Raw genomic sequence first — 21301 nt, forward strand, 5'->3', positions numbered from 1 at the left:
ACACCCCCCGTGTCACACCCCGTGTCACACACACCCCATGTCACACCCCCCGTGTCGCACACCCTCCTATTCATCCCCCTCCCCTCACACAGGCCCCGTTGTCGAGGCCCCCTCCACCTGCTCCGGGGGGTGAGGAGATGAGGCTGTGAGGATGTGGGGATTTGGGGATGTGGGAGTGAGGGGATGTGGGGCTGTGGGGATTTGGACATGTGTGGGGATGCGGAGATTTGGAGACGCGACGCGGGGAGGCGAGGAGGTGGGGGTGCGGGGAGGTGAGGAGGTGGGGATGCGGGGATCCGAGGACGCGTGGATGGAGGGGCGGGCGGGGAAGCATCGCCCCGCTCCGGACGGACGCTGCGGGCACCCAATGCGCTCCGGCGCCGCCGCCCCGGAGGGAGGGCAGAGCCCCGCGCTCGGACCCAATGAGGCCGCGCCCGGAGCGGGACTTCCTTCGGGGATCCCGCGGCTGGAGCCGCGGCGGAGCTGTGTGGGGGACGCGTAAGTGCGGGGCCGGGGAGGAGGTGCCTTTGTTCCCGCATCCCGCGGTGCCAGCGCCGCTCCCGCCCGGGCCGCGGGCACCGGGGCAGGGACACGGGGCATCCCCAGCATGAGCCCCGCTCCTGCCCGCGCCCGGCAGCCCGCCCGGGGCAACGCGGCGGTGCCCAGGGGCTGAGGCTGCTCGGCCGGCCCCGCCTCCCTCCCTCCGTCCCTCCTTCCTCCTCTTCCTCCTCCTCCCGGGGCCTCCGATGCCGCCGCCTCCCGCCCGCTGCTGAGCCGTGACGGGCGGGGGCCCCCGGGACCCCGCGGGGGACATGGGCAACGGGATGTGCTCCCGGAAACAGAAGCGGATTTTCCAGAGCCTGCTGCTCCTGACCGTGGTGTTCGGGTTCCTCTACGGGGCGATGCTCTACTACGAGCTGCAGGGCCAGCTCAGGAAGGCTGAGGCCACGGCGCTCAAGTACCAGCAGCATCAGGAGTCCCTCTCGGCTCAGCTACAAGGTACTTGCTCGGCAGGAGCCTCTGCTGCCCTTCCCCGAGGCTTGGGAGCACCCTCCTCCTCCTCCTCCTCCTCCTCTGGGGAGGTCTGGGCTCCAGCTGACCAACCTCTCCCAAAGTTTTGCTCCCCGTGCGCTTCTTCCCCTTCTCTCCTCCACCCTGTGGGGTTGTGATATCTCACCGTGGGTGGGATCCTAACCCTGCTGAGGTTCTGCCGTGGATTCCGTGACAACTCTCTCATTCCCCCTCACTCCCCACACATTTTATAGCGACTCTTGTTCCCAAAGGACTGCACATCCCTTTGCAATTCCTGGCATGAATGGAAAAGGCAGGTGGACTGCTTGCTGCCCATCTAACAGTGCAGACCGTGTCGAGTCTGGGACTTTTGAGCGCTTCTATGTTGTCATTGAAATGTTAATTTTATGCTGAACGTTCAGCTGCAGTTCCTGAGCATCATAAACTTAAATAAATTCAGGGAGGAGGAGAGGAATATTCTAATAAAGCATTTTTGAAAGGGTAATTTAAAAGTGAAGTTCAAATAAGTTATTTGGATAAGGCTGATCTAGTTAGTACTCATGGTATAACTTGGAACTTCTTGGCTTACAGCTGCCACATAAATACAGGTCCATGTGTATCTTGTTTTAATGGTGCACCAAAAGTGTTGTGTCCTGTACTTCAAGGTAAAAGATACCCATGTCTGACATCTGCATGTCCAGAAATCAGAAGCAAAGCAGCAGATATATACATGAATCATCAGTGGTCTGGGAAGTGCAAGACCTCAGCACCCCTCTGGTTGTCAAGTGCAAGGTTATCAGGTCAGCACGGAGCCCAGAGCCAACTTTCAAAAGAGTTTTATTTCTCAAAGGGGTGTGTAAAACAAAGATCAGAGGGATCTGCTGTAGCAGCTGTAAGAGCACGTAACTTCAGGGTGATCCTCAGCCATCCTTTTCCCTGTGGAAGCACACATAAAAGCATGCCTGGAAGCACACAGTTTGTATGCAGAGAGCACAGAGCTGGGCTTATGCTGTTAGACTCTTAACTGTGATTTGTTACTTCAATATGTTTAGTCACCATCTGAGACCATCGTTACTGAGCATTTCAAATTCAGGCCGTTTCCAGGTAATACCATGGAAATATCTGCCAGAAACCTTCATTTTTAGTCATGAAAAAGGTGTCAATGTTTGGCTGGGAGATGGGTATGTGGCAGATGGCTAAAGGGCTGCTTTTGCTAGGCTGTATATTTGCCAACAGAATTTGCAGAGGACACAGGAACATCTTGTTCTCGAGCTAAAATTTGACAGGTCGGCTTTTCCTGTTGCTTTGGCTTTACCAAAAAGTTTGTTGTGTGCAACGAACTTTATCCTGACACAGAGGGGAGATTCTCTGGATCACATATATTAGGTCTAGACTGTTAGGTTTTAACTTTCCCTGTTTGAAATGTTATTTTGAGCAACCATCACCTATCCAAGCATGTTGATGGAAGCAGCAGGCAATAAGTAGTTGACAAATGTGGTGACAGAGCTGTGCTTTATAGAATTCTCTTGCTTGTTTCAGTGTATCAATCGAAAATGTTAAATATTGACCTGAACAATCTGATAACATTAATAGATTTCACAATCAATGCAATAAATTCACATGGATCTGGGATCCAGGCCAGTGTATCAAGCCTAGTAAGCAGGAGATTTTATCTATGCCAAGTATGGTAGCAGTAAACCTTGTTTAAAAAAGTTAAGCATTAGCCATTAAGTCACTGAATGGAGGGAAAAATATAATGTAACAATAAAAATGGTCCTTTAAATTTTCCTGTGTTATGGAAGTGGCTTTTATACCTAAGAGAGGGTGAGGCTGAGTGCCCAGAGACACACTAAGTGCAGCTGCCTCATGTCCCTCTGAAGTAAAGGGATGGTGTCTGCCTAAGGACTTCAGAGGATTTGGGAAATAAACCTTTCTTGCCTTTCTCAATTACTCTTTCTGAAGTGGCCCACCCTGTATAACCACCTGGACTTCTGCAGTAGGAGCTGGTTAGTGAGGAGAACACGGGGAATTCTGAGCCTGTGCCCAACTCACCCAGAGAGACAATCCCTTTTCTGAACCTTTCCTATTTAACTCTTTGATATGGAACAACAGGAAGGAATTGTCTTCAAACAGAGACTTCGAAACAGCGAAAAATGTTGACAGCAAATCCTGTTTACAGGTGTAGCACCTGACTGCACTTTGAACTTTTGAATTCAAATGACCTGGACTTTAAATCAACTGTGTCCCTGCTGCCAAATAGAAAACTCCTCTAAGAACATCTAAGCTGCATCTGTTCTTTGAGTTTATTATTTTATGAGAACAATAAAATAAAGTGGTGCATTACTAATGTAATACAACTCCTATTTTCCATGCAGCATAATCTATAGATCCTGGACTAGAGATAACTTTGGGGCCTGAAATGTGATGGAAACACTTGGAAATCTTTTAAACAGGAACCAGTTAAAGGGCAAAGGCAAAGCATTGCCAGGAGGAAAGGAGGGTGCTGTACCAACAGTGGCTGATTTCTTGGTGTTCACAGCTCTTCTGGGTGACTAAATCAGACTTTAAACTCATTACAAGGCTTTAAATTCATTACAAGCTGAGGAGAAGAGAAACACATCCCTGACCTCTACGTCCTGAACAACCAATTCATCAGGAAGCTCTTCTTGTTTTAAATACTACAAACTAAAAGAATGAACTTCTTAAAGTGATGTTTTTGAGGCTCCTGAGGCTGTATGGTGCAGGCTGGCAGTGCTCCTGGAAGTCTGACTGGATTGAAACGCTTGGGTGACAGCGAAATATCACCTGTTAGCTGAGGTTTTGTAGGGCTTTGTTGTGATTGCTTGGTGCCTGCAAAGGCAGTTGCTTTCCTGGTTGTTCACAGAGCAGCCCTGTCAGGGCTCGTGGGTGAAACCTGAGTCTTGTTTGTGAAATGCCTGAGCATCACGGGCAGCTCCTGAGTTTATGTGCAGGGTGGCAGTTTGGGACCTGAGTGCCTTTGGTCTGCCCAAAATCTCCAGCAGGATCCTCAGCTGTATCTCAAAGTGCAGCTCCCTTTACTTCCCCCTGTCACCTCCACTGTTTTTCCCAGGTTTTTAGGGTTTTTTCATCTATGTAGGTAATAAGAACCTTCTTTTTGGTACTTGCCAGTTCTTCATGCCCGAATGAGCTGTGCTTTCTGTTTTTGCTGGAAAAGCCAGTTGACTTAGATATCTATCTTTTTCATTGCCTTGTTTTGCTCAAACCCAGCGTGGGTAACAGGCTCAATACAGGGGAAAAACAGCTCTCATCTACTGCTTGGGGAACACAACAAGAATAAGTGGTGTGGAGAAGCTGGAGTCTTAAACTCACCCCCTTTAGAAGCTCATGTTGTGGAAGGTTTTGCAGGAGAGTACCAAACCGAGGCTGCTTTTGCAACCCTCAAATGGAATACCAGGGGGCAAAATTTAGAGGCGGCACGAAATTTTTTGACTGCTGAGAAAATCTGAAGTCATTGTGATCTGTGAGGTCTTTCATAGAGAAGCTGATCCTCCCAGTAAGATGATTATTTTTTAAATCTCGTTCTCCGAGCATTATATGTTTGAAAGGTGAAGATAATCTTGCTTAGTATTTCTTCAAGAGATAAAAGCAAAACTTGGTGCTCTTTGCCTCCTGCCAAGATGTGTCAAACTAAGTCTTGAACAAGTGGCTTTATAGGAAGAGGCTTCAGCTGCTAGAACAGAAACACACTGATGGCTGTGGGTGAACCTGATTGTATCTGTGACTGCTGCAAGATTGAATGTATCTACAAATGTCTTTTTAGCCCTTGCAGCTTCTGCCTTCTCGTCCTCTCAGTGTTAAGTACTATTTTAATCTGTTTAATGTGTTTTAATCCCTAAGCCTTATAACAACCTACAGTTAGTGCTTTGTACCACCTTAATTTTCCTGCTGTTCCTCTGGGAATCTGAATGCATTATGTCTGCCTGCAAACTGCAGAGATGCCAAAGCTGCTCTCAGTGAAGCACAGAGAGATGTGGATGTACTCCACTATCACATCCCTCTTTTATAGGACACTATTTAAACTTGTACCTTATGTTGGCAGAGCCAGGAAGAACTAACTTCTGGTGGCTTATTTTTCTCATGCATCACACAAGTAGAGCTGCATCTCCACAGCTCCCGTGTGGTTGGTTGTTCTGCACAATAACAGCCTGAATTCCTGCCATTCCTGCGAGTTTCAGGTTGCAGTAACGCTACAGTGCTTATTTTATTGTGTTTTGTTGCTATCTGAGATCTGGGAGATCCTTAGCAGAGGCTGGTTCTGTGTGTGTGCTTCAACACCAGGTGCAGGTGCTGCATGAAGTGGCAAATGCACCATCCCAAATTCTGCTGCCTGGCTTCCTGAAATGGGACACTTTGGTTTGTAACCTCCTCGAAGAACCTGCCTTCTGTACTTCCATTCACGTTTTCAGTGGGTATTTAATGCTCTAAATACTTAAAACACAGGATGAAACATTTGAAACTGTGTGAAATTTTATTGTGGAAGAGCTGTATGCTGCCAGGTGTATTCATATGTGCATTTGCATGCCTAAAATATATCTTTAGAAAGATATGTCCGTTTGGCAGCTCCACTTGAAGATTTTGGGTTATTTGGAATTACCAAGACTGCTTCATAACCTGAATATGGAAAAGGTGCTTGAGTTCTGTTCCATCCAGTTAACTCAGGGAAGTTTGTTTCCAGGTCCACAGTGAGTAAGATTCCCAGCAGCAGAATTCCATGACTGGAAAGATAAATTGAGCAAGTGCCCGTATTTGTATTTGTCTTCTCATTCCTGTAATCCGTGCCTGAGTGCCCTCAAATCACTTTCCTGGTGGACATGACACTTCCAGGATGGATTTCTGTCGGCACTGCAGTGTTCCATCTGCAGCCAGGGTGGAAGCTGGGCTGGAGATCCCAGAGCACAGTCAGAGGGAATGTAAAGCAGTGTGAGGTGACAGGGTGGGTTTGTTCCCTGGGTTTTGCTGTTCCCTCTCCCCAGTTTAACACTGAACCTGGTAACCACCAGCCTGATGCAAGACAGAGCCTGGATCCCAAAACTCTTTGTTACTGATCATGATTTAAGCCCCTTAAAGCCTGTTAGTGGTGGATCTGCGTGGATTTGTGGACACTTCAGAGCTGGGAGAGGAGGAGAGAGGCAGGATGGGTGGATGCTTCGGTGAGTTTGCATTCTGGCTTCTTTGTCAGTCATCTCCTATCACATATTCCTGGCTGATTGAATTCCTAAGTCTTAAAGCCAGTGTTCCAAGCACATTGTCTCACTGGGCTGGTTGTTTTCCTGGCAGGATTCACGCTTTTCAGCCTTTGTGTCTGGGTGGGGCGAATGATGAGTAAGGTTTCCACCCTCTCTGAGAGTTGAGTACCCATTATAGCATCTCTGATGTAGTGGTGAGGGTGCTGCCAGCAATTTGTGGCCGATAGAGTTCACTTTGCTCATTTTGGAATAGGAGCCTTGCATAGAAAAAGTAATTTAATCTGTCCTGCTGAAAGTCAGGTGCTGCTTTGAGGTTGGATAGTACTGAAAGCTAAATAATTCAGATTACTGAAAAAAAATGAGCTATACAGAGCAAGTAATTAGAGCAGAATCTTTTGTTGGGTGATTTTTTTCCTGGGATTTTTAGGACACAGGAGGATGAATTTCTAGTCATGTTGGAGCCTGAGGTGAGCAGTTGAGGAATTCCACCTGTTTGGATGCTGTTCCTTGTTTGAAGAAGGGTCTTCTCAGCTGGATGCAGCTCTGATCTTTTTCTGGTGATGTAGCTTAACCCAAACTTCTTGATTAATCATTATTTATATCATTAATTAAGAAATTAAAGAAACTGCAATTTCTCCGCCTCCTCCTCTACATTTCCTCTCTCCCCTCAAGGTATCTGAAATTACCCCAGTATCTTATTTTCCTGAGGTGACTCAGATCCCAGAGTTTGGCAGTAATTTCTAGGGCTTAATTACAGAGATGATGAGAGAAGCATGGCCTTCCTGAGCTCCTGGAGGGCAGAGCAGGGAGCTTGCTCCTCTCTACATCATCACCATGCTCAGCAAAGCCATTGTCTGTCAAAATTATGAATCTCCACCTCAAACTCTTGATTCTGGGTGCAGTTAGTGCATATATAGATTGTGGGTTTTTTCTTCAAGGTCTATTTTTTACTAGTTTCTGAATATATATTTATATAAATCCTGACACTGTCTAGGTAGAATCACCAGACCTACATGACATTGAAAAAAAGGTCTGAAACAATTTTTGGAGAAAGGAACAGGCCCTTGTTTCCTGGAGCTGAGGGCTGAACAGACCCAACAAACAGAGATGGTGTGAGAAGAAAACTGTTGCCCTGCAGCTCTGCTGAACCTTTGTGAGTTTTTTTTCTGCTAATTTAAGTCTAAAATCACTACACAGGTTTTGTTTTAACTATTTGCATTTATCATCACTTGAAAAAAAAATAGAATGGATAGGTGTTTAAAAAACAGCATATGCAGGGTGGGATGCTGATCCCTCCTGTGGTACCAAAGGTTGGCAGAAATCTTTTGTGGAGTGCCCAGGAAACCTTTTCTAGAAAACATCATCTCCTTCCTAATGAAAGTCGGGTCTGAAGCCTATCTGTGAGGGATTAAATATTTAATCTCATTTAATACCCCTTCTCAAATGTATTTTTAGCAGCAGCTATTGCAGTCTGCTGTTTGAACATGATAAATCCTTCCCTCTATCCCAACATATCTTAAATCTGTTGTTTCCTGGAGGTGTTATTGACTTCTAAGAAAAGCAGTACATGAGGCAGGCTGGAGGAAAAGGATTCTATGAAACAAAGATTTTACTCCAGCTTAGAAATTAATTTTCATGTCATCCTTATAATTGCCTGTCACCCTTATAAATGAATAGAGGCCACCATGATTTCTTGGAAATACAAGTGTGTGTTTCCGGGGTGAACTGAATTGATGTGCCAAAATTCCCTCAGCATTCCCGCATTTCCAGAACTGCAGTCACAACAAAACTACAACTAGTCACTGGAACTTGTAGTTAGAACAGAACTTCTGGCTGCTGGAGTACTGACTGAGTTAAGAGAGTTTGAACTGACAGCTCATTTTTGGTGCAGCACCTCCGAAAGCAGAGGTTTCGCTTCCTTCCTTGTGCAACCTGAGATCAGTGGTAGGTCTGTGACAAGCGCTGCAAATCCCCTGGATGTGAAGATCCAGATATTAAATGCAAGCTTTTCTCTTAAAATTATTAGCACTCAGACTAGGGAATTAAGTCAAAGCTGTGGTTATTTTTAAGCACAACTTCCAATGCACGGGTTAGTTTCCCAGGAGGAATTTGCAGGGACTGGCTGTAATTAGGCAAAACCATTACTTGATCATGTGAGTAAATTGAAAAGTGTAGGAGTTTGTTTTAAAGTAAAGGTAATTCTCATGCTCCATCCAGTGCCAGCTGTGGTTTGCAGTGAGCAAAATGAGAACATTCCATCTGCCTGGATGCAAAAGTGTTCCATAATTAAACCTCACACACAATCAGTTTTACATCGTCTTGGCTTCTATTTCTGTCCTTTTTGTATAAATTCAAACCAGAAAACTTCAGGGACGTAAATTATTAAACAGCTTCAGTATTTTGTTCAATGCATTGTAATCATTTGGACTTGGAGCAGCCTGGTTTAGTGGAAGGAGTCCCTGCCCATGGCAGGGTGTTGGAGCTGGATGGGCTTTAAGGTCCCTTCCAACCCAAACCAATCTGGTATTCTGTGATAAAGGTATGGTTTTTGTAACGTTGTTTTCTTGCACTATAGTTGTTCTAGTCTTCCACTGTTCCTTAGATGTTTGCAGTGTCACTGGAATATCCATTTATTGCTGAACTGTCAATTGAGAGTCTCTGGAATGGATGAGGCACATCCTGGGATCCTGTGGCCAGCAGGGTTTGTACCATGCTGGGGAATCCTGATGCTTGAGCAGGAGCTGCCCAGAGCCTGATAATCTGTTCCTGATAAGATTAGGGATCTCTTTGTTTGAAGCCAGATTCACTGACTTAATCAAATGCTTAGGAAGCTTAGGAAGCAGGCCTTGCTGTATTAACAACATCTTCTCCCAGCATGAAGCATCAGTGTCAGAGGAGGAATGAAATACCTTCTGAGATCAAAATTTCAGTTGTTGTCACCGGACTGGGGAATTTATCCTACATCCCAAATCGAAGGGATTCTTCCTCATGGAAGTGCTTCACCCTCAGCAGAAAAGCTGCATTCACGTTTTAAATGGTTCCATTAGCAGTGACAAGAATTGGGAATTAACTGTTTTTACAGCAAGTCTACGTCCTGCAGACCTTTGTGGTGTTACTAGAAGAGTGCCAGGGTGATTTACCCCACACTGCTGGTTCAGTTCAACTCTGCCACAGTCTGAGAGAAAACAACACTGACTGTTGCCAAGACTACTGAAATCTGCTGGTTTTAAATGAAAGGTATTACTGTAAGCTTAGAGAAAGACTGCAGAATTGTGTAAGAAACAATCACATTGAAATTGGTAAAATTTCTTGCATCATATATATTGAAATCCCAATGTAATCTGAATTTCCAGTATGTAAGACAGGGGGAGCTGGGATATTTTAGACTCTAAGGTCACGCTTCTGACAGACCAAACAACCAAAGTAACACAGTCACAAAATTGCTGATAATGGAAACGAGGAAATATTTTCTTCTAAATATACAATAATGGGTTATTTTGCTTGGTAATAGTTTTGCTGCTTAGAGGTGCAGAGCAATGATAAGAGAAATAACCAGGACTGTTAAATACTCTTGCTTTCATCACCTCCCTCAACTCCTGTGTTGCAATTAACGTTCAGCACTGGTCAAAGTGGTGTAATCTGAGACCCTACAGAGCATCCCACACCCCCTTCTCCTTCACTTCCTTTTCTGTATGAGGAGTGCCTTAAATCAAGGGCTTGATTTAATTGGGATCAATTCAAGGACTGTTCAGTGTTTCCTTGTCGAAGGTGAAAGGTGTTTTATCAAGCTGTGATGTTACAGTTCACATTCTGGGCTCTGTGGGTTTCTGTGGTTCTTTGTTCCTTTGTGTAGGTTACATTCTATAGGTAATTTCAAGAATTAAACTGATACCTGCAGTTATTCCAGCTTTGGAATTGTGCATATTAGCCATTAGATGACAGCAGTTTCCCCCTTTTTTTTTATCATCACTCTATTAAATATAATGTAGAAATAAGCTTCCATTATTTATGTAAAGATCAGTACAAAATTAAAAGCTTACCCCAGGAAAAATGATTTGTGCAGTTTCCCCCCCCCCCAGCTGGGAAACCTCTTACAAAAAACCTGCTTTTCAATGTATTTATTTCTTTCAGCTTCTTGCTCAGCCAGGCTGGCAGTGTAGAAGGGGAACACCCCGCTGTCGTAACAAGCCCTTTGTAGTTTGGACTCTTAAAGTTCCTAACTGGTGGAAATAATTTATGTTTATGGGAGATAAACCATGAAACTTATAAAATCCAACTTGCAGCCTACCCCACAAAAGAGCAAGAGTGAAAACATGGGAGCTGTGCCTTCCTAATAACGATTCTTAAACAAAATCTTCATTACATTGCACATTATGGACTTTTATCAGAGATAAACACGCTGAAGCAGCCAGTCAATGAAGCAGAAGGTCAGAGGTGTGGGAGGAAGTTGGTTTTAGCCTCTTTTTTAAGACTTCCCCAGGCTTTGTGCCAGTATTGCAAAGGTGAGCACACAGAAGGCTGAGGATGCATTACCTGGGAGGGGTGGGGAGACTCTGCAAGCTCAGGGTGAAGGCAGAGCTCAGCAGAGGTCCCTAAACCCCAAACTCCTGCTTTCTCCTTCCTCTGCCCCTGCCTTGTTCTGGGTTTGTTGAGCAGGGTTTCCCCCCCTTAAAGCACCAGGAGGAGCTGTGGAAGGTGCACTTGCAGGCAGAGAAGTGGGGTGGAAAATGTTACCCCCTGTTTGCCAAAAAGCCCCTTTCCACCTCTGATTGCATGGGAGGAGAAACCCATTATGGCTTTTCATTGCTCTCCTGAGCTGCTGTGCTACAACCACTGTTCCTTTTGCACTATAATTCAGCATTCACTACCTCCAGGGCCTAAATAAAACCATTACTGCACTGCTACCTTTTTTTCCCCCCCTTCTCCAGGCCTGCTTGCTGGTGACTGTGTGAATATTCATGACATGCTTGTTTTCTTGCAGAGGATGTTGATACATTGGTTCATCTTGACTGATGCCCTTGACTTTAGAAGATAAATAGCAAAGTGGAGATAGGTGCCAAGGATTGATTAGCAATCCAGCTCCCGAGCCAACACGTAAACACTTGTAGATAAGCCTGCAGAATGCACCTTGGTGGAATTAAGAACGGGTTTTAGGGTGCAAGAGGAGCCTTCTGAGGCTGCCAAGATACAGATCTTTACTTGATGCCTGCTGCTGAAGGCTTGTGTTCACCAGTGGTTTATTCTCAGAAAATGAGTTTCCTAGTTTTGATGGAAAAATCACTTCTTGTATTAATACAAATGAATAATTATTTGAAAGAGTGCAAGTTGTAATTAGGGCAGCGAAAGATACTTGCATTAAACTGAGCCTAAACACATATAATTGTACATTTTCAGGAGTTTTAATTGATACCTTTGCTGGAAACTTGGCTATTTCAGATAGTGATCCTTCAGCCTAGTGAGTGCTGAGGAAAGGGTAAGTAGGGACTGATGTGGCTCATCCTTTGTGAGACACGTCCCAAACTCCATGTCCAAACAACAAGCTGAGTGAAATGTTGCTTTGCTGGCAGTGAAACTGGGGGGACTTTGTGCCAGGAGATATTGGGTGTCCTAAATACACATGGATACAACAAACAAACAAACAAACTTGTCAGTATAAACCCCATTTTGGGATGTACACAAAGGACCTGTGGGCAGCTTGGACAGTCTTTGGGACTCATAAATTGCTGGTAGGCAGTGCCAAAGGAATACTGTATGCCCAGTTTTTGGAAGAATTTAGGAATTAGGTTCCCTGTGTCTCAGCCTAAGCAGCCTGGGCAGTGCTGGCCCTCTCTCAGCCCTTCCTGCCCTTGTGCATCCCTTCCCTCCTTGTGACAATTCCTTTGCTGTCAGGAATTCCTCTGGCAGTGAAGTTGTCCTGTCTTATTTCCTTGTCTCTCTGCAAACAAGGCAGGAGAGGATGGAAGGACGAGAAAATGTGCCTGCATGCCCAAGAAGGGAAGAGGATTTGGTAGCTTTAGGAAGGGGATTTTGGTAGCTTTCATGGAGCTCCACCACAGCTGACTGTCTCCATGAACAAAACACTTACCTGGTTATCACAGCCATGTCTATGCACTCAGGATTGAGGATCAATAAAACATGCAATAAAACACGTCCCAGATGATCCCCACAGCCCTTTATCCCCTGACCTCATTCCACTTGTATTTTCCTGGTGTGTTCTGTGCCAAAGCTCCCTGGGTGTGTTGGGGGTGGGTGGTGGTGTTTGCACGTGTCACTTTTTAAATGAATCCTGTACCAAATTTCTCTTTTCAGTTGTCTATGAGCACAGGTCAAGATTAGAAAAGTCATTACAGAAGGAAAGGCTCGAACATAAGAAAGCAAAAGAAGGTAAAACCGTGCTTTTCACTTTGGCATTTAACTTGATTATTAACTCCAAATGCTCTTTGTTCCGTTTTAAATGAGTTGAGTAACACATTAGCAGGACCCCCTTGGCAGAGCTGTGCTGGTCTTTTTAGTAGTTCTTATTTATTTATTTTTTTAAAATCAGATATTTTTAAAAGTAATCATCTTTTTAGTACTGTTTAGAGATCTCTGCAACATGACACAATATAGACAGAGAATATATTTATATCCCTGTGCATAACCCTAACATGCATGTGGAGTGTGGGCATGTGGAAATCCTGTTCTGGCATGCCAGACATTCAAAACTTGTACCAAAAACATGGGATCTCTTCCTGCATGCCATCACTGGGAAATTAGACTCTGAATCAGTACTTTTCCACGTGCTTAAGGGTAAACACATGCTCACATACATTTTCCTGATTAAAACTGAGTTCCAGGGGGGTGTGTGAGGGGGAAACGTTGGCACAAATTGTATTTCTTACACTCTGCCCCCTGTGGAAGTTCAGCAGGATTCAATCCTCCACAGTTTGCTCACTCTTTCGTTGTTTCAAATTCACCTCAATTTTCAGAGTTAAAGCCTCTGTTCTTCCTAAAACTGAGGGCTCGGGTGCTGAATTAAAATGCTGCTTTAGCAGAGATGAAAAGGAGTAAGGAATGATTCTCACCGTGAGGTTCTCGGTGGGTTTCTGGTGCCATCTAGTGTAGAACCGTCCTGTTGCTATCCAAGGGCAAGGCAGCATTTTCAAACCCTAAAAAGGGGATAAAGAAACAAACCAGGGAATGTTTTCTCATTTCCAAGAATACACAATTTGTAAATGTCCTTTTCCTTTTGAATGATGCTCATGGGCCCATCCAGAGTCTTGAGCCTCCACCCCCTCCACGTCACACCAAGATGTGAAACTTTTAAATGAAAACATTTTATGAAACTGTGATACCTTTTAACCGAGATAAGTTCAGCATTTTGTTAAATTCTTCATTTTTTTAAGATCTTTTTAAGAAAATTGTATCTGCACAAGTATTCAGCTCTTAAGAGAATTTGCATCATGCAGCAGTCAAATTATTTAAACACAGATTGTTATCTTCCTGTTCTTTTTTTTCATCAGTACTTTCCCTTTTTATGTTGCAGATTTTCTTGTTTATAAACTAGAAGCACAGGAAACACTAAATAAAGGAAGGGTAAGTCATCTTTTCCTAGTGCAAGTTTTTAATAGCTGAGAAAGGAAATGCTTTGCAATTATAACTGTTCAAAGGAAGAGGTCTTGCAAAATACTAATTGAAAGAGCTCTCACTTATCCCAGTCTACTCTGCATGCATAAGTGCTCTCCAATTCCTAATTATTGGAGCTGTAGTAGGAGATACTTAATATCTCTCCAGAAAATTAATTTAGAAAATATCCTCCTATTTATATTATGGTAGTTCAAACATAATGTTCTTATATTTAAGGGGGAAGGGGCATGAGAAGGTGTTGGAAATCTTTTTGCAGCTTAGTCCACAGGGAAAAGCACAGTGACAGCTTTCTAACACGTGGTCTTTGAACTGGGAAGTATAAAAACATCAAGGAACTTTGTTTTATATACCAAGTGCCAGAAGGAAAACTGTATCTGGCAGAGGACCCAGAGACCTGTAGGGAACTCTTTATAAAGCGAGTAAATTAGGATTTTATGGCTATTTCATGTTGAAACTGGGGAGCAGTTTGTGAGCTGAGTAATGTAAGTTAAAATAAGTTGTTGCTGCAGTAAGTGCAAAGTGTGTGTGCCTGCTCTGCTCCAGAGCAAGAGGGAGGGTGAATTTGTTTCCTGGGGAGTTACATCCCTTATCTGGTGACTCCTAAATAACTGACTGAATGGAATTTAGAGGAATGTCAGCGTGGTTCTGTTTGACACGAGTGTTTGTGCTTTACAGCAAGACTCCAACAGCAGATACAGCGCTCTGAGTGTCCAACACCAGATGCTGAAGGTGGGTACCTGGGGCAGCAGGACACCAGTGTCCTGTCAAACTGGTTATACTGGGGGGACACGGCCCTGCTGGGTTCTGGTTCGTTCTAGAATGTCAGGACACCTTCCTCTCTCAACAGTACCCTTAAAAGATGATTTCCTGCAGTGCTTCCCAGTCAGGCTTTCCAGGGGGGTAATTTAATCTTATCAGAATTCAATTATTGTAGGGAATAATGAACTTATCAGCCCTCCCATCGTTTGGCATGTGAGGATTTTCTTAGACACGTTCAGCAGCTCCCAAAGGGACAGTGCAGTGTGGGCCGAGGTGACAGAGCCCTGGAACAGGACCCTGCTCATCACAGAGATCATTCTGTGTTTGAGGGGAGCTTCAATGTGCATGCTTGGAATAATAACCTCCCTGTTGTGAAAGCTTCCCATTCATCTCTGCTCATTAAACAAATTGCCAAAGACAATATTAGCCAGATCTGCAGATGCAGAACTGCTCCACTGTCCCAACTCGGTGTTTGCAGAGTCAACACGAAGAATTGAAGAAGCAGCACGCTGACCTTGAGGAAGATCACCGAAAACAAGGAGAAGAGTTTAGCAGGACATTCAGTGTTCACAAGGAGAGGTACTTGCAGCTGCAGCAGGAGAAGGAGCAGGAGATCTCCAAGCTGAAGGGTAAATCTAACCTGTGTCCGGCTGTCCCCTTAAGTTGTGTGTTTGTTTGCCATTGTGTTTTGTGTGAGGTGAGGGAGGCATTTTCTCTGTTCTCACTCACAGGTCACTCATGCATCTTCTGCCTCCTGCTAAGTTGCATTTTACTGATGGTTGTCTGTGGCTTCTTTCTGAAATCTATTCACATGTGCTTTGTGTTTGTGTCTGGGTTAGAGAAAGAGTAAGAAACTCAGCACTTAAAAGCCTGTCAAGTGTCAGAGGCTGTTTAGCCAGTCTTTCATTTTTACTTCTAAGACTTGTATGAACCTGGAAAAATAGGTTTGCCTCTTTATTCTTTTTCTGTAATTGATATGGAATCTAAGAATATTTGCCACTTCTATCAGAGATTTAATTGTGCCTCTTTATGAAGTGACTTTATATGCATTTTAGACCTCGTTTTCCCCTCTGTGTATCAGCTCCCCTGAAACACCTGAATACCTGGATGATGAATTCATGTTTTACTCTTGGCATCCAGTTCCCTGTTGAAGAGATTCTTGGCAATTTTCAGGCCCCTTCAATCCTCATTACACACTTCCACAGAACAAAAGGATGGGGCTGTCCCCACCAGGGCACTCAGCCAGGCTCTGCCATGTGTCACTAACTCAGGAGTTGGTTTTGGAGCTGTCTGCAGCTTTGTCTGCAGGGGCTTTTGCAGGATTTTTTGTTTATGAGCTCTGCCTTGGCAGCACAGCCACACAGCGAGCTGGGCTGAGCTGGGCTGCAGCCTGCAGTGTGGGAACAACTTGCCCGTGTCTGCTCACAACATTCCACATCAATATCATGTAAATAGTGGGAATACAAGCCCCTCTCCCTGGTCCCTGAAGCTTTTTAAGCATTCTGGTCGTCTGGGCATCCCTTCCAAAGGAGTAGCCTGGTCCTACCACAGAAAATTCTCACTCACCAAATGGGATGTGGGGAAAGAGAGAGGAGTGTTCCTTCCTCTCTGCCTTTCAAAGATTCAAGTTTCCATAAGGAATTTTGCCATCTGCAGTGCCCAGCGGGAGCAGTGATGCAGAGTTCCAGATGCAGACCGACTGCACTGATATAAAATTTAACCAAATGTTACAACTTTCTGCTTGAAAATTGGTTTTCATAGGGCTTGGGAGAGAGACGTAACAAAAACAAACCATACCGTTATTCTAATTAATTTTCACTGCACCAATTGTGTGGGATTTAATGGAGATTGTGCTACACTCTTAATTGTGGTGCTTAGCCTGGTGTTATAAACCTGAGCAGGTTTAAAATCTGCATTAACATTCTGTGTGTCATTTCTTTTCACCAGAGTCCCTGTACAACTTACGGGAGGAGAACAGGCAGTTGAGGAAAGCTCACCAAGACATCCACACCCAGCTGCAGGATGTCAAGGTAGGCTTTGAATCCAAGGGGAACTTCCAACGTCAGGAAAAAGGGTTTCCCAAGTTTTCACAAGCCAGAATTAGGCTGTGCTGAAAACTTGTGCTTTCTGTTGTGTGGCCAAAAGGAGAGGAATGAATGTGGCTGGACTGGATTTCTTGTCTTTGGCCACCTGCACTTAAGGTAAATGTTCATTAAAAAAACCCAAAAAACCAAAAAAAACCCAAACAAACAAACCTAAAAAACCAGACAAACAAAACCCCACAACAATGAAGTATAGAATTTACAATCAGGAATTGGATTTTGCGAGTTAAGAACTGAGTTTTGGCAAAGCTCAATGCCTAAAGTTTTCCAGCTCTATTCCTTTAAAACATTCATCAGCATCTACCCCAGCTTTTAATTTTATTTTAAACTACACAAATCCTGGCCTCCACATTCCCTTCCCCTGGTGTGCTCGCTTCCTCTGTCTGTTTAATATGCATTCCATGTTAAATAAATAAGTGCTGTCATTCCAGCTGGGGATTTTTCCTTTCAAAACGAATTGAATTCTCTTCCTGCTTCAAAACCCCTCAGCCTCCCTCATTTACCTTTATGAACTTGATGTGAAACGTGTGATGTTCTTCTTTTTGTGTAGCAACAGCATAAGAACTTGCTGTCCCAGCACAACCAGCTTGTGGTGACACTGGAAGACCACAAGAGTGCACTAGCTGCTGCTCAGGTCAGAAGGAAAGCAGCTTCTCCTGGCTCTCAGCTTCCTCAAACTCTCTTTTTCCTGGTTCACTGCAGTGTGGTGCATGTGGCCTTTGGCATGTTGGGATTTCACTGGCACTGTGCTGCACTCACAGGGAAGTGCATGAGTTCAAGGGTTGCTCTTAAGAAGCTGCAACAATTCACAGGGCTGTCAGAAAATAAAGCAAGCTCCATTATTGCAGGCCCAGGAGTGCATGTGTTACCCATAACCAGAGTATCTCTGCTTCCATGGCAGCTGTCAATACCTTTCTTCCTCTGCCTTCTCTGATAAAACTCCTGTTGGTTGAACATCCCACACTCTGATGTTCACATTTATCACTTACAAAGACCTGGCTGCTGGTATAAAATCTCTTCCTGTGTGTGACTGGAATGTCTACAAGGCTTTCACAGAACCCCAGAATGCTTTGGGTTGGAAGGGACCTTAAAGATCATCTCATCCCACCCCCTGCCATGGGCAGGGACACCTTCCACTAGCCCAGATTGCTCCAAGCCCCCTCCAACCTGGCCTTGGGCACTTCCAGGGATGGGACAGCCACAGCTTCTCTGGGCGATGGACATGAGTGCAGCAGCAGAATATGTATGGAGGAATAATATATATTTCCCTTCTGAACTCCAGGTGGAACTGAAATTAATTTAGAAAACAAAAGCAGCAGCATTATACTTCTTAAATGTCATTTTCAAGGGAACTATCCATGAAGCACAAACTGTTGCAGGCTCAGTCAGCTGTGCCAGTACAAGCTGTGTGGACTGCAGGGAATCTGCAAGCAGGAGTAATGCTGGAGCAGAGGAAGACTGTTGGTGAATGATCAGAGGGAAAGGCAGTTAGGCAGCGTGAATTTACTTTTATTCCTGATTGATTTTCCTCATTTAAGCATTTTCATGGTCCACAAAATCATTACCAGCATTAAAAGCACTGGATCTTCTTTTTTTTTTATCCCCAGCTCTCCTTGTTGTGCATGTCAATACGTGTAGATATTCAAAAAAATAGGGAAAGATCAGAAAATTCCCTCTTCGAATATCTGAAGAACCCTAATCTCCAGTACTAAAACATGCTGACAGCTCATTTTAAGTTCTTCTCCCACTGGCCACATTTGCTACTTGGTATGTGCTTGCCAACATCTGAAATTCCACAGGGGCAGAGGCAGGGGCTGATTTAAGGCTCACCAAATCCGAAGGGAAGCTCCATATACTTCTCCTGGCTTTGATTCAGTCCTTTCATTAGAAAACCTGTGCCACACAAAGCCTTTCTGTCTGCAGTCAGGATGTGGCATTTGGCCTATGGAGAACCTTTCCTTCAAGAGGAGGGTCTTGCCCACGCTTTCAGAGCAGAGGGTATTTTGCACCGTTGCAAAACCGGCTGCAGAAAGTTCCCAAGGGATTATTTCATGGCTCCAGAAGTGATTCCTCCGTTCCTACGTGTGTTGTAGACACTGAATACCAGCAGTCAATACTGCACTAAAGAGTTTGTGACCTGAATCTTTAAAGCATTGTGGTCTTTGTGCTTTTTCACAGCCAGACTGATTAATTATTTATTTTAATAAACCCTGTTTCCTGCCTTTTAAGCTGCGGCCTTGAATCAGAATGTTCAGTTTAGTGACTCAGCAGTTGAACAGAGTACTTGAGTTCTCATCTGGACGTGCACTGATTAAATATCACAGAAACATGGAATGGTGTGGGTTGGAAGGGATCTTAACACTCATCTCATTCCATCCCCCTGCCATAGGACACCTTCCACCAGCCCAGGGTGCTCCAAGCCCTGTCCAACCTGGCCTTGGACACTTCCAGGGATCCAGGGGCAGCCACAGCTTCTCTGGGCAACCTGTGCCAAGGGCCTGCCCACCCTCCCAGGGAAGAATTAATCCTTAATATCTAATCTAACCCTGCCCTTCTGCAGCTCAAGGCCATTCCCCCTCATCCTGTTCCTCCATGCCCTTGTGAAAAGTCCCTCTCCAGCCTTCTTGTAATCCCCCTTTAGGCCCTGGAAGGGGCTCTCAGGTCTGCCTGGATCCTCCTCTTCTCCAGGTGAACCCCCCCAACTCTCCCAGCCTGGCCCCAGAGCAGAGGGGCTGCAGCCCTTGGAGCATCTCCGTGGCTTCCTCTGGACTCATTCCAACACATCCCAGCATGTTCCTCTCTCTCTGCATGGTCAGCAAGTGGAGGGAAAAAAAAAAAGTCAAAGACCCGTGTTTTAGTCTTACATTCAGCAACTCTTACTTTTTCCCCTACAATTTCTTATTGGCCTCTCCAGCAGTTAATCAGGAAGCAGAAGTATCCCTCTGGAATGACAAGAATGACTGTGCACTCTGCTTTGCTTTTAGGCCTGTCTGTTTTAGCAGAGGCTTTTGGAGATGCTTTGGGGTGTGTCTGCCTTCAGAGCTGGGCTGTGCTGCCCCATGCCAGCCTGGAGCACTGTGGGTGTTGTTTTGGGTGGGTGTTGTGCACCAAAGGCTTCCTACCTGTGCTGCTCCAGCAGTGCTGGGATATCACAGAGCACACCCAGGGGGAACCAGACAGGTTTTAACCTGAATTTTGTAAAGGTTTAGTAAATGCACCTCTGATTTCAAGCTGGTGGCAAACACACCCACCACCATCACAGAAGCAGCAGAGAAACCCTCTGGTGGGGCACCACCTTTTGTACATGCTGGGCAGCTTTTATACATCCTGCCCATCCCAAAAATCTATTCCATTGACAATCTTTCTTGTGCATCTGCTGCAGAGCCAAGAACTGGTGTCCCAACCCATCTGGATTTTCTTTAAAGCCTTTTGAAAGTACCCTGATCTTGCATGAAGTTCAACAGCAAATCAAATTACAACATTTTACCCTTGCATTTCAGGAAGACTTTAGAAATTTACATTTTCCTTCTACTTCTTTTCATTTTTCCCCCTTGCTCCTCACCAGTGGTGTGCTATGACTTTCTTTGCCTCAGTTCTGTATGCTGGCTGTTGTCTTGTGGGACACCTGTCTAAGGGTTGAGGATTTGGCATTTTCATGACATCTATGTACTTTAAAACTACTGTTTCTGGAAGAGCTGCACTTCTTACTGCCAGCAAAGGAGAAGTTGTGGTGCTCTCAATTTCCTTTGCTTTAGGCTGCCAGGAAAACTGCATCATCCCCTTGTGACACTTCTGCTTGGCATGAATAAACCAAATCTTCCTCTCTGTCCCACAGAGGTGTTTCTAATACACTTCGTATGCATGTGCACTTTGGCTGAAAAGATCCTGATCAATCAGTGTTATCCAGTGTGTGGAGATAAAACCTGTTTTAAAACTCCTGTCCCTTCTCCTCCCTGGAATATCCAACCTTTCCACCACATTGTCCTGCCAGCAAGTTTACACCAAGGCAACTACTTTTTGTCGAGAAATTAATTTAGACAGACTGTAATTAACATGTTGGCTTTAGTCCCAGGTGGAGGAATACAAACAGCTGAAGGACACCCTCAAAAAAATACCGAGTTTCCAACAGCCTGAGAGGTTGGAAGGGGGGAATGAGCAGCCTGAGGTGCGGGGACTGTCCCCCCACAGCGACCTCCCGGAGCACCAGGGAGCGGTGGCTCAGGAGCATCAGGAGGTAGGAAGCACTGAATGGCTTCAGACACCACAGAAATGGTTCTTACCCAGCAAAACCTGTGCTAAAAGTCTGTTAGAAAGTGTGTTTTTATTTGTCAGATCTTGAGTAAAGCAGTGAGGAAGGGTTTGATCTTATTGATAAAAATGCATTCATGGTGCCCTTTTCTCATGTGACTGTAAGGCAGTTTGAAGTGTATTTGTGTCTTTTATATAAGTGTATTTTAGCTGTTTTAAGAAATTGCTAAAAGTTTTAACTTTCTGAAAAAGTGGTCTATAAAATTTTAGATGCCTCATGTGTTAGAGAAAAGCTTGAGCAAGTGGTGAAGGAATTGTGGTTTATAA

General features: G+C 44.7%; 1 protein-coding gene across 2 annotated transcripts in view; it reads left to right on the plus strand.

The window, feature by feature from the left end:
- The first annotated feature begins 513 nt into the window (after positions 1-513).
- Positions 514-21301, plus strand: part of GOLIM4 (golgi integral membrane protein 4) — a 29708-nt gene continuing 8920 nt past the window's right edge. Inside the window, exons 1-8 of one of the 2 annotated variants that reach the window (XM_050308507.1) lie at positions 514-999; positions 12549-12623; positions 13765-13814; positions 14541-14594; positions 15103-15253; positions 16572-16654; positions 17277-17360; positions 20793-20960. In XM_050308507.1, coding sequence (XP_050164464.1) covers positions 813-999; positions 12549-12623; positions 13765-13814; positions 14541-14594; positions 15103-15253; positions 16572-16654; positions 17277-17360; positions 20793-20960 — 852 coding nt within the window. In that variant the 5' untranslated portion in view covers positions 514-812. The remainder of the gene's footprint in view (positions 1000-12548; positions 12624-13764; positions 13815-14540; positions 14595-15102; positions 15254-16571; positions 16655-17276; positions 17361-20792; positions 20961-21301) is intronic. The other variant, XM_050308508.1, reaches the window with a different exon arrangement.

This window comes from Myiozetetes cayanensis, unplaced genomic scaffold, assembly GCF_022539395.1.
Source record: "Myiozetetes cayanensis isolate MyiCay16 unplaced genomic scaffold, myiCay2020 scf13, whole genome shotgun sequence".
Taxonomy (NCBI): Eukaryota; Metazoa; Chordata; class Aves; order Passeriformes; family Tyrannidae; genus Myiozetetes; species Myiozetetes cayanensis.